Source organism: Lissotriton vulgaris, chromosome 6 (genome assembly GCF_964263255.1).
Source record: "Lissotriton vulgaris chromosome 6, aLisVul1.2, whole genome shotgun sequence".
NCBI lineage: Eukaryota > Metazoa > Chordata > Amphibia > Caudata > Salamandridae > Lissotriton > Lissotriton vulgaris.
Window position 1 is genome coordinate 1,242,502,871 of NC_141694.1, and position 12,977 is coordinate 1,242,515,847.

Genomic DNA, 12,977 nt, shown 5'->3' on the forward strand with positions numbered 1-12,977 from the left:
TATTTTTTAGTATGTTCTAGAGTGAGGGGGTTACCCAGTCTAGTGTAACAGATATCAGTCAGCTGTCAAAATGCAAAGGTTTTAAACTTAGTTTACCATGTCAGAATCCCCAGCTTGGTGTGCACTGTCAAGTCTCCAGGGTCATGAGGACAGTGTTAGCTGGGGTAGTAGGTGATAGAAGGTTCGTGATAGTCCACTGTGGTCTGGGAGTCTTGTTGGTATCCTGTTTGGGGTGTGTCCTATATTTGGATGATTGTCTAAAAAAGAGGACTCACAGCCTATGACGCAGGTAGCCAGTTTTGTTGGACTCTCTTGGATCTCGTTGTCACTAAACTATGGCATAAGTCCTTGCTAAGGACATTAGTTGGAGGTATCAAGGAGTACCCCTAGTCTCGAAGACCTTCAAGGCAGTGTCTGGAGCAGAAAATAAATAAGCCTTAAGGGCACAGTTTAATTTCTGTAGTTTTTATTCATTGCCCTTCACCTAGTACATTAGCAGCACTTAGAAGACTCAGTGGACAAGATTGGTTTAAGGGGTTTAACCAGTGGCGACTGCGTCCAGGAAGCAGCATTGGGGCAGGGAGAAGGGGGGGGGGGGGGGGTTAAGAAAAAAGTACTTACGAGCCAGCCGCCACCTCTCCTTCTTCCTCTTCCTGGCTTCTTCTGTGCAAACAGGAAGCAGGATGCACCAGGCGCACCATAGCCAATCACAACGTTACAATGCAGCGTTTAGATTGGTCTGAGCGCCGTAGTTCAGTGCTCAGTCAGGGAATGGGAGCCTGGGTAGGTTCTCCACCAAGGCCGTAATGCAGCCTGGGTAGAGAACATGCAAAGTATGCATAGCTGTTTGGCCGGCCCAAGAGAGCAGCCAATCAGTCATTGCACACTCCGTGTTCCCACCAGTCCCCCTCCCTGCTCTGAGAGCAGAGCAGACCCACCTGCCCCACCAAGATTTAGCAGCAGGAAAAAATACCATGATAATAACATCAAGTTATTTAACTGCGAAAAGCAGTGGGGCAACGTTCCTCTGCCTTAGCGGACAAGCCGCCACTGGGTTTACCCCATGACCCTGTATTACCATTTGGCGTCAGAGGGTGCACAATGTCTCTTCCACTACCTGTGGTATGTTGGTGAATGGACATCCATAGTGCTTCACTCGCTGACGCGTAAACCTCTAGTACTACATCCTTCAATCTGCAGAGGGATGCTGAATGAAAGAGTTGGACTTTTAGAGGGTCAAAGTGCCACCCTGTGATCATACTTACTTGCATTAGAGGCTCTTGGAAACAAAACCCAAGAGTTGCAAGGCACAGACTGTGTAGAAAGTGGAAACCACTTTTTCTGAGAGGTCAGATTTGTCACCTTATGCCTGGTGCAGACTAAGAAAGAGGTATTAGGCGAGTCATCTGGCCCAATTTTGAGGCCTATTGAGGAGAAAACAGATTACTTGTCTGTTCATCTACTCATTCCTTTAAGCGGTAGGATCCATATTGTTTCCTTTACTAACGCAATTTCAGGAAAGTCTTTGAATTTAAGCATAGTTACGGGTTGCTCGCCATCCTGAAACCTGCCATTTATTGATGGATGAAGACGTCCCACTAGTAGCAGATGAAAGTAAATACTGCAAAAATATCACAAAAAATGAGGCTCTAGAACACTGAATTAAACCCTCCTCCTGCGTAACTGGCCCAATACGAAAACGTCAACAAGCACTTAAACCCACTATGAGCTCTTGTCCCCATATATCCTGGGACTGGACTTAGAATGATCCCAGTTGTAAATTATGCTAGAAGTTGGTTTGGCTTGGTTTAATAATTCAGTTTAGAATGAAAATCCCATAGGGTAAATATTTGTGTAGGTTAAGATTTTGGGCACTTCTATATTTTTAAAACTGACTCCCAAACCTATGTTTGAAATCTGCTTTTCACATTGAACCGTCATGCACACCCTGTCTTCTACATATATACTCAAAACAAGGGTTGACCTAGGATTCATTCATACAAACTTTGTAGATAGGCAAAGAAATGTATTGGCATTGTGTAGGCTTAGAATATATTTATTTGTCTATCTACCAAGTTTGAATAAATGAATTCCGGGTTAACCATTATTTTGAGTATATACTGAATGCCCAGGTTCTACTGGAATAAAGGCTATTCCTGTCAAATATGGGATCACCCTGTATTTTACAGAATGGTGCAGGCCAAATATGCCTCTAAGTTGCAGTAGCGGCTGTTGTCAGGGACATGTATGGGGGCAGCGCAGGGGGGCAGTGGGGCAGCCTGGAGGAGAGGCTGAAACAAAATAATTTTTAAAAAACGTACCTGTAGGTCTCTGCTTGCTGCTCTGCTTGCCGGTCTTCTACTCCTCTGAGCACAGGCTGACCCTCCCAGCTTCTCCTGCAGCCAATCCCGACGCTGTGCTCACCATGAGAGCAGCGTAGGGATTGGGCGAAGCACACTGATTTTGCACTCCATCAGGAGCTGGGAGCCTGTTTCTGCTGGTCTCTCCACCCAGCATCACAGTTGAGTTGGGGAGATGTCAGTGCGCATGATGGTTTGGCTGTCCTAAGACAGCTGGCCAAACCGTCATGCGCACTGACAGCAGGGCCCACCACTCCTCCTCCCCCTGCTGCAGTGCTGTGGCTCTGCCCCCAAGGCTCTGCCACCAGACGAAAAAGAAATTATCTGCATTTAGTTAATTTTATTTTAAATTTGCCTCTGCGGTCAGTGGGGTGACCCTTCTCCGCCACAGCGGAGGAGCCGCCACTGCTAAGTAGTATTGTACGACACAGTCAATATGTAATGCCAAATGTTGGAAATATTTTTTAAAGATTCTCTTTCACAAGAGTTATAGACTTGAGACCACTGGCTGCTCAGTAACAGTCCCAACTGTAAATGCACGTGATTAAATAGTAGTCTTCCAGCTCTCTTGCAAACACAGAACACCCACATAAATATCTTCAGCGTCCCTTCTTACTGCCAGCATTGGTTGTGCTTGTGCCAGAAGCAGCAGCTTCCTTGAAACAAATCATTTGCTGCCAAATGTGTGAGGTGGTGCCACATGGGATTAGTAAATTCCTATTTTGGTTTGTCTTAATCAATGGTGTCTTAATGCTTAAAGAAAGTGGACTAAGGGATTAGTGTGCACTTTGTAAACATTTTCATTGGATGTATGTATAGAATGTAAGTCTCATGCATACCATAATGGTTTATTATGACCATTTAAAATGAATTATGCTGTTTCCAATGATGCTGCAGGTTAAGAAATGAATGCCCTGACATCAGCCATGTCTTGGTCAGTCAGTGCTGTCGACTGCTATCTCTGCAGAAGTGTTTCTATCCTTCCTGAGTGGCCTGTTTTTTCTGATAACAAATTCATTTATTTTTTCTAGCTGCTACACTGCATACTTTAATTTGGTGTATATTTTTCTGCCTGAGATCTTGCTGGAGACATACTTACAGTTATTCAGGAAACACAACATTTATGTTCAGAATGTAGGCATGAAGAAGCAGGAGACACTTTACTGTCATTGTTGCACCACAATATGTACACATTGCAAATATAGGAGAAGTTTTAAATGCGTTGGAAGCAGCTAAACAAATCAATTCAAGTTTTCATCATCATAAAGGCAAATATATGTATTTTTAACCATCACTTCATCTTGCCATTCGTACCTTTGTACATGTAGGTGTTCCTGTGTGTGATGTGCCTGGATACCTCTTCCTTTATTGCTTTGTCTGCATATGTGTTTGTATAGGTGTTGGTTTGTGTGTACATGTATGCTTGCTACTGTTTTGCTATGTCTGCATGTACATGTTGGTGCGCATGTATCCCTGTATGTTTTGTTCCTTTCTGTCAATACACTATGCAAAAGCAAAACCTGTTGCTGTGTCCATGTTTCGTGATGATTGTGGCATAGTTGCCAGTACAGCTGCCATCTCATGTAAGAGACAAAAACTGATTCTGGTTAAGAGCTTCCTTCAATTCTTTTCAAGTTGATTTTAAATTGCCAATAAATGGACTTAGCTGTAGACGCCTTTTTGCAATTGAAGAACAGCTTATTTATGGACTGTTTTACCACATTTAAATTATTTTTATGTGTGCAACTATTAACAAGCCCCTTTAGAAGGAAGAATTCATTGACAAGCAGCTGTTTAAAAAAAAAAAGATGTTAGGGAGACAGAATTATTATAATTCTTTCATTTTCCCTAGCCAAGGTGTAACGCAGCATTTGCTTGCATGTGTCCAGTGAACGGCGAGGCACTGCCATTGAAAACTGCATTTACTTTCTAGGAGTGTATTAGCAAATTAATCATGCAGGGTTAATGTAAGAATATGTGAAGAAATATTATGGTTCACACTCTAAAAGTGTGCACGTATGTACATATTTTTGGAGTCATGACGTGCGCGACACTCCACAAAACACCATTTTCACGCGGGCTATTTTAAGACTGCGTGATTTCGCCCAATGGTGCTATTTAAATCCAAAGCATACGATATGCAATGAATATAATGACCTTGGTGGCAATTATGTTTTAATGGGAACTACATTTTATTTGAGCTTTTTTAGGACCTGCCTTCATGGAACATTTGTAAGATCCCTAGAAGAATTTTGCAAACTAATAGTGTAATGCAGGAGAGCACTGGACATATAAAAGAGAAAAGCATAGGTTACACAGGTATATGAAGGGAGGTCACGTAGTCTAGTTTAGAGATCCGACACAGGAGTCCTTTGGAATCTTGAAGAGGTATCGGTGGAACAGGATCATCTTTGGGACCTTCTGGAATTGGATGAGGATTGCAGAGAGTCTCATTATCACATGGGGTTAATCATTATGCACTCCAAAGAGGACGTCTGAATGTGAGTAGTATCCTTCCAGGCGTTCTGCAGTTGAAGAAAGGCAGAATCCAGACTGCATGTAGATCTATGGCGTCCTGAGAGAGATTCCAAAAGCAAGGTGGTTCCGTTTGGAGGTTTTGTAGGCGTTATCTGTGGCGCAGTACATTTTGAATTTCATTCATTCTGGTAGGTAAAGCCAGTACAGATCTTTGAGGACCGGATTGAGGCGGTCACATTTTCTGTCACCACTCATTAATTGGGTGGCTTTATGAAGGGCAGCGGTACGGGGTTAAGTTTGGAATTGGAAATGTGTGTAGGATGGCATTTGCCCTTTCATGGTGGCATACTGCTGTGGCCTAAATTGAAGTTGGCAGAAGGATATATTGTGTGGTTTTATCAACCAGTTTCATATAGTACCAACTGGTCTCAATCTCTTTAGTAATGCAAGTTATAAAGGAGTGGAGAAAGGGACAATGATACACTGGAGGGACTTTATGCAGTGTGCAAGAGACCGTGGGAAGCCCTCCAATTTCATGGCATACAGCCGGGCTTCAATTTGTTTTTTTGATTAGACGATTATGGCGTTTAATTTAGACTTGTGGTTGAACTGCTACTGCTTTTTCAAGGATTTTGTAGAGGAGGCGTTGGCTGTTGATGGGGCAGGAAGTGGATGGTTGTTATGAGTCCAAGCCCCTTGCTTTGAAAGGAAGAAAGTAGTGGGCTTTGAAAAAGGTGGGAAACGTACTCGGGTAGAGGGACGTATTGAGAATGTGGAGCTGGGTCAACTACTTTTGGTGCGTTTTATTAATTGAGGAATATAGAATTTCCTCATCATAAGAGGTGAAATTGAGAAAGGACATAATGTTGCAGAACTCATCTACAGTGCAAGAGGGGAATCCTTGCCAGACAAGAGTTTCTTGAGCTTGGCTTTGTGAGTGGAAGAAGCACTGGCTTAGTCAGTGCTGTGTCTGACATTGTAGATTTTATTGATGGCGAGGTTGTCGGTATCAGTGGATCACTTGGCTGAATTACAAATGGAGGGTGGTAGGGGGAGCGATGATGATTCTTGTTTTGGGAATGTGATGTTTATAGTCCGCCTTGCTTTTTTATAGGCGGTACAAGTTCATATAAGTAAGGCGAGGTCTGATGGAAGTGTGATTTATGCCACAGTTCCACAAGTTTGCATAAGCATCTTTTTCCAACATTGAGCACAAAGGAGTACTATGGAGAGGAGAACCTGGGTTTGATGCCTTTGTGAGAGATAACTTTGATATCTGTTGCAATGTATATAGAGAAGCTAAGTAATGTAAAATGTGATTCTCAAAGGAAAGGGTGAGCTGTAAATGTTCCAAAATGGATTTTTAAAATAAGTTGTTTGAGATTTTTGGGTGGTAGGTTTAGCAACTATGTAGTTTAGTGAAATAAAAGATAAAGTAGGGGATGTCAAGGTGATGAAACTAGTCTAAAAGTTTCCGATTTGAGGAGGTGAAGAAACTGTGCAGTTCAGCTCTAGGGTGCTTCCTTTTGAATCTGTGGATGATTTCTGAGTCGAGAAGCAGTGAGGTGCTTGTGGTTAGAAGGGGTTAGATGACAATTTTTCTGGTGGAGTTACCTGGAAATTTTGTGAATTTGGAATAAGCATAGGATTGGGGCATGTATGCCTGTAAATAAGATGGGATGTGGCAATTATCTGATTAGGGAATGTGCCTATGCCAATTCAATCTAAAGCGACATAATTGAGATGTACTCGATATAACCAAAGGGAGAGTTCATGATCTACTTAAAGCCCACATAGTGGGTTGGGGAAGGTGGAATGTGTATTCAATATTATTTGTTTATGTACATAACTTGTATTAAAGGATCTGGGATACTATATCTCTGGTCATGTATTGCTTATGACTAAACCTTAAAAAAATGTTGAATGGTGAAAAAACACATATGACAATTGTAGAAGATTAATGAGTGCCGATGAAAAGGCAGAGCTGCACACTTTTAAGTTAGTGGTACAACTGGTGTAGAAGGAAGTGTATTAGGTGGTCCTTATCTTCTGCACATGAGCAGTTTCTTCATCAAGGGAATGAGACCAAAGAAGAATGCTGCCCATTTTCCAAACCATTGTCTCCTTATAGCAATCTAGCATTTCTTCTCACATTATCTGTGCCATCAAGAACTATTCATTCGGAGCTCCGAAGTATTTCAGTGTAGTTTTTCATTACGAACATCTCTCTTCTGTGTTTCCCATAGGTGAAGGTGATGGTGCGCATCTGCTCCGCCCTCGGCAGAGAATCATCAGAGTCCAGCGCCTTCTTGAAGGTGGATCCTCGCAAGAAACAGATCACTCTGTACGATCCATTGTCCTGCACGGGCCAGAATGCCTTCCCGAAAAGGAGCAGCCAAGTACCGCCAAAGATGTTTGCCTTCGATGCAGTCTTCCCACAGGATGCCTCTCAGGTAGGTTACATGTTACTCAATGTTTTATCTAAATGCTAAAAAAGATACAATAATTTGTGAAAAAGGGGGCACTATGGACTTGACTTCTAAAATTTCAGAAATTTACTACATATGGTTGCTCCTAAATTTGGAAAAATTCAATTTTTATGTGATGTTACAAAGAATTCCAGTTGTCCTCATGTAAATTTGCAGCTACCCCAGTTTCCCAGTAGTACCCACATGCAAAACTGTTTCTACATACGAATATCTAAAGGGCGTACCTTTTTGCATGTGTAAATGTAATGCAAAAGTACACATCAACATGATCCTTTTTTTTTACTTCATCAGTTAGAGAAACAATTTTTCTTTGTAGAGAAACTCCTTCTCTTACTCCTTCCCCAAAGCCCTGCTCCCATCAGTTTTAGTGATGTTACCACCTCATTCCTATCCCGAAAAGGCATTCAGTCCTGATCCGATGAATAGTAGATTTACAAGAGTTCTCAGAGTTGAAAATGACCTGCAAATTGTTGATGGATTCTATCTTTGTCGGTATTCACCAACATTTTACTTGTCGGTCCACCCAGGCACAACCACAAACATGCCCCAGTAGTAGCATTCTCAAATCCCCTCAATAGCTTTATTTTTTGGAATCAAATCTCATTAGGGAAGACAAAAAGCCACCATTTATGAACCTGTGATTCAAGAAGGTGATTTTGACCTTTTCCATTTTTTATGCTTACCTAAATGTAAAAATGCTTCTGTCTGAGTTGAAAGTGCTGCCCAAATATATATGTTTTAATGCATAATTTTTTCTGAAGCAAATAAGGTTTGTCCACTAAGACGGTGCAGTGTGCAGACTTTCAAAGTCCTCCGTGACTGTGTCATAATCTCGGCCAGAGCATACTCTAACTCTGTAGCTACGCGTTTGTGCATGAGCTGCACACAGCACAGAGCAAAGAGTGCAGCACTTCCCTCCTGAAATCGAATTGCCGAGTTGTATATGCTGCAGTCAGCACACATTTGCTGCATGGTCGTCTTCTGACCTTTGTGCTTGGATGCTGAACTGGATCACGATACCGACTTTGATGTCATGAAACAATCTGGGGGTTGAGCAGCCGACTTTGAAATTATATTTTGTATAGGGGTCAGCGGCGGCTCGTCCGCTAAGGCGCCCCCCACTGCCCTTTGGGCAGTGCAAAAAATTATTATCAAATGATAACACAATGTTAACATCATTTTATTTTTCTGTGCTGGGGCAGTTGTACGAGGCGGTGCTGGGCTGTCGTCACAGCCAGCAGGGGGAGAAGTGGTGGGCACTTCAGTACACATGGCCCGCCAGTTATGCGCTCTTGGCATGTTCTCCACCCGGCTGTATTGCACAGTCTGGGTGGAGAACATGCACAGGCTCCCAGTCCCCGTCTGAGTGACGAACCACAGCGCTCAGACCAGTCACGATGCTGCTGTCATGCTGGTCGTGATTGGCTAGGGAATCTGTGAGCCTGGGTGCGCTGGGAGCCAGTAACTGAGGGAGGATGGAGGAGAGGTGCCGGCCGGCGTTTGTCAGGTAATTCTTCTTTTAATTTATTTTTCATACCCCCGCCACCCTGCCACCATTTCCTAGCAGCCGCCACTGATAGTGATATTTGACAAGGGACTTTATTACGGGTTCTCTAGATTTAGGTACGGATAGGCCACCGGGCTGGAATCTCTGATGGTATCACAGCATCTAAATTTGGGGATTACAAGTTATTTCCCGTGGAACGATGAATAGAATGTGAACCTTTGAATACATGGTCCAAATTCAGAATTGTCTCCCTCTTCAGGGTAAAATAACAGGCCCAAATCTGCACCAATTGACCACCAGCTGAACCAGTTTGTAAAATAGGTATGGGAGTTTTTGGATGCCTTTGCTGTGTGGGTTAGAGGATACGAGGCCGGCTGGAGTAGATTGAGTAGTGTTTGCTGATACAATCATGCTGTAGTTCAGCAGTATTTGCCTGCAGCCCCCACAACTCTGCTCAAATGGTCGAGGTGGTACCCCCGGGCCTGGAATTATCAGGTCTGTAGTTAGCAGACAGGGTAATCCTATGCTTGGAGACACTGGGAAGGTTAGAAGGGCCCAGAGCGGTGTCCCACTGAAGCTACAACTCTGATTATCTCCTAAATCCTTATGCATCATACCCCCATTCCTTGAATTATTGCTTAGTTCAACAGAATATGTAGACATTATCAACACCTGTGTCTTTTGGAAAGTTTAAGTAGCCTCCAAACTCCCCACTTCCAAATACCCTATCATTAGTAAGCCCGTGCTGGCTAGTCGTCTTGTCAGAACGGTAAGTTTGCATAAAATATAGTTGCCAGCTATAACACCTCCATTAAATCAGTGCTCATTACAACGAGCTACGTCTGTTTTCTATCCTTGGAATTAAATAGGCATCTTAATATTTTATGCGGTCATAAATCTCGATGCAGCGCTGTGGGATGGTTGCACGAAGCCGGACGGGGTTGTGTAAACCACGGCTGCTTCCATCTCCCGTTGGCTGCATCGGTGTTGGAATTCATGCCAGGTAAAAAGGCCCCACACTGGCTGTGCTGTGCGCGCTCCCGTCCCCGGGGAGCCGGGCGCCATTTCTGCGGCCTTGTGGCGCGGTTTGTTTTGAAACCATCCGGAATGTGCCACAAATAAGCAAACCGAGGGGGTTCCCTATGAAAAGGCCTGTCTCTAGGACCCCTCGTGGGGGTTCACAATGAGAAGGCCTGTCTCCAGGAACCTCGTAGAGGGCCTGCAATCCACACATCTCGGGAATCCAATTTACCTGATCAAATCTAGGGAAAAAGAAAGAAGAGTTTCTAAAAAAAAACCAACAAAAAAAAAAACCTCTTAATCGCTCCCAGGAATAGAAGACATTTTCGGAATAAATTAGAACCAGATTTCTATCCCTACCACCAGAGGAATATTTATTTATTCATCCAGGCGCCGCAACCTTTTTTTTCAGTGACGCTATGAAATAATCTGTGTTCTGCCTATGCGCTAATAAGCTCTCCAAAAGGAGCTAATCGTAGCAATATTTCACGGCATGTCATTGAATTGTGTGATCATTTATGCGACATGTGAAGGGTGTTTATACTGGAAACAATAGGCCATTTGGAACGATAATGACTCCTTGCTCCACCGAGGTGGGGGTGCATATCGCATATCACATGATGGATGCAGTGTCATCGAATATTACCCAATATTGCATGTAAGGCACAGCCGAGGCAGACTAATAGCTGTATGAAATAATATTGTTTGCCCCTGGAACCAAGGGGGTCATTTGAAAAAATGGATGAATGGGCGTGGTTTGGAAAATGCGTTCCTGAAAATTACCAAGAAACGTGTCTGTATGGCTATGTAATGTTATGGTATGTTAAATGGGCTTATATAGCGTATGTAGTCCAGACCGAACTGCAGCCCATTCATTGGGAGGGCGGAGGGGATTGGAATTTAGGAGACCATATAATTGGTGATTTTACATGCTTGAATTACAAGTCTATATATAGTTCCATTACAACATTACAGACAGGGCCACTGCAATTATGCGTAAGGGGTGTACCAAATTATGCAGCTGGGTTCACTAAATTATGTGTCAAGAAAAGGCAAATTATGTGGCATAGTTTGGCACATTGTTTGGTAGTATTACTTCATTATTTTGTAATTTCTACAAATTGTACTTATGTCTGGGCAAAGATTTCACATCATTGGCACCACTTTTACTACCAAATATAGAAATAAGCAACTGAAAGATGACCAGTTAACATTTGTGAAGGGCCTTCCGCCGTTGCACAAATGCACGTTGCCACGTTTCTAGTAATGCTTGACCTGTTTAAGCTAGAAGCACATTTCTTTTTTGTTAAAGTTGTAGACTTTTTAGAAGATGATGGATTATGTAGCAAATCCATTATTATGCATATAAACACACATCCACAGAATCACTTAATTCCAGTGTCCCTGGTTATGGATGTATGTATGAGTAATACAATATATATATGCAAAGTAATATGGTATTAATTACCCCTGTTGAGTTTGGGGAGGGTTCATGACCCGTGATAGGTCTAGCCCTTCGCTCAACAGTGTAATAAATAGCCCAGCTGCATTTGGTTTACACCACAATATATTTTCATGTGTATTTGTTTGTATTAAATAACAACCATATTGCAAGGGCTTACAATTGTTGCATGCAATCTGTGAGGCAGTAAAAAGTGTTTGTACATGTCACATTTGCTGTACTGTGGTAACAAACTGGAATTTGACCGTTGCACTGGAGTATTAAATACTTGAATTCATGTTTATTAGTACCATTGCTCTAAATAGCTTATGTTATTGGGCCACATGTATTTCTCAGTGTGTGTAGGGGGGCTTGTGTAACCCATGCTTTGGAGACCAGCTCAGTCCTCATAGTGGGGGTTAACCTTGTCAGAATCAGACCAACACTATCTTTGTGAGGACCGGTGCTTTGTGAAGACCCATCCCTGTAGTGCGTTTAGGTACTTATGAGCGAGTGTATAAAAAAAGTAAAAGCGCAGTTAGGTTTGCCTCGGTGCGCTTATAATCTACCCTACTATCAAAGTGCTCGTGGAGTTAGAATAGTAATTATATAGTAATAATACACTTCATTGCGGTCAATGGCCGGCCTTCCTACTAATATGTATGCTATGTGTTTGTGTATGTAATTTTAGAAACCGAGAAATTAGGTGACTACCCAGAGGTGAAGATGTCTGTCAAGTGCTGAAGCCATAATTAGAACCCATATCCCAGTTTGGCACTTCATTGATTAGACTAGATATCTTCCTACATGCTACTTTTCGTAAATATCTTCAGCCTCTGGTTAACGACTAGGGTGCTGTGGAAATGATACTCATTAACAATGTAACCGTTGGTTATTCCCATTTACTAGCTGCCATTTAAGTACAGTGGAAATTGCTGCTGATATAGTGATAAAGATAGTTTCACCTTTTACTGGGCATGTTCTTAATAATCCTAAATCAACTCTATTTTTGGCTCATATGAACCATAAAAATGCACAAAGCAGAACAGTATATATCATTAAAAAAAAATGGAAAATCATCCAATTAATAGCAATAAATAAATAAAATGTGATACAACATCAATCGACAAAGCTCAGATAAAACCAATGAAACAAAAACCTCAAAAGTAGTCCTAAAAGGAAGCTCGGTAGGGGTCCGCTATGTCCCCATGGGTTATCTAAGCAGAGAATCAAGCATCTTGAGGACAGTCAGTTCTACGATGAAAAGCAAGACGCTCCATCATAAAAACCAAGATAAAATCCAAAACTACCACATAGAATTCCTAAACCATCACATACAAACTGTAGCCCTCTGCTTCATCAAGCCTAAGTGCGATCGTATTTTATTTAGGTGCAAGGAGAATTTAGGGAGCTAACTGGGTTTCGTGAGCCCTGAAAAGTCAGGCTGTAATGGCTTTCCCCAAGACAAAATGTTCCTCCTTGAAGATTATGGGGCAGATTTACAATAACTGGCGCATCCCCAGGAATGCGCCAGTTATTGTGCGCCGCAGCTCCGCAACCCATGGTGCACCGCATTTACAATGCGGCGCACCTTGGGGCAAAAACGGCACAGATGTATGACGCATCTGTGCCGTAAAGGTGGCTCATTGCTGGACTTGCGACACAGCTCCAGCAAGGCTCGG

At 42.6% G+C, this 12,977-nt stretch overlaps 1 protein-coding gene across 1 annotated transcript in view; it reads left to right on the plus strand.

The window, feature by feature from the left end:
• KIF26B (kinesin family member 26B) overlaps positions 1-12,977 on the plus strand; it is a 589,601-nt gene that overhangs the window by 454,467 nt on the left and 122,157 nt on the right. Inside the window, exon 7 of the mRNA XM_086925761.1 lies at positions 7,085-7,291. Within this exon, the coding sequence (XP_086781887.1) occupies positions 7,085-7,291 (207 nt within the window). The remainder of the gene's footprint in view (positions 1-7,084; positions 7,292-12,977) is intronic.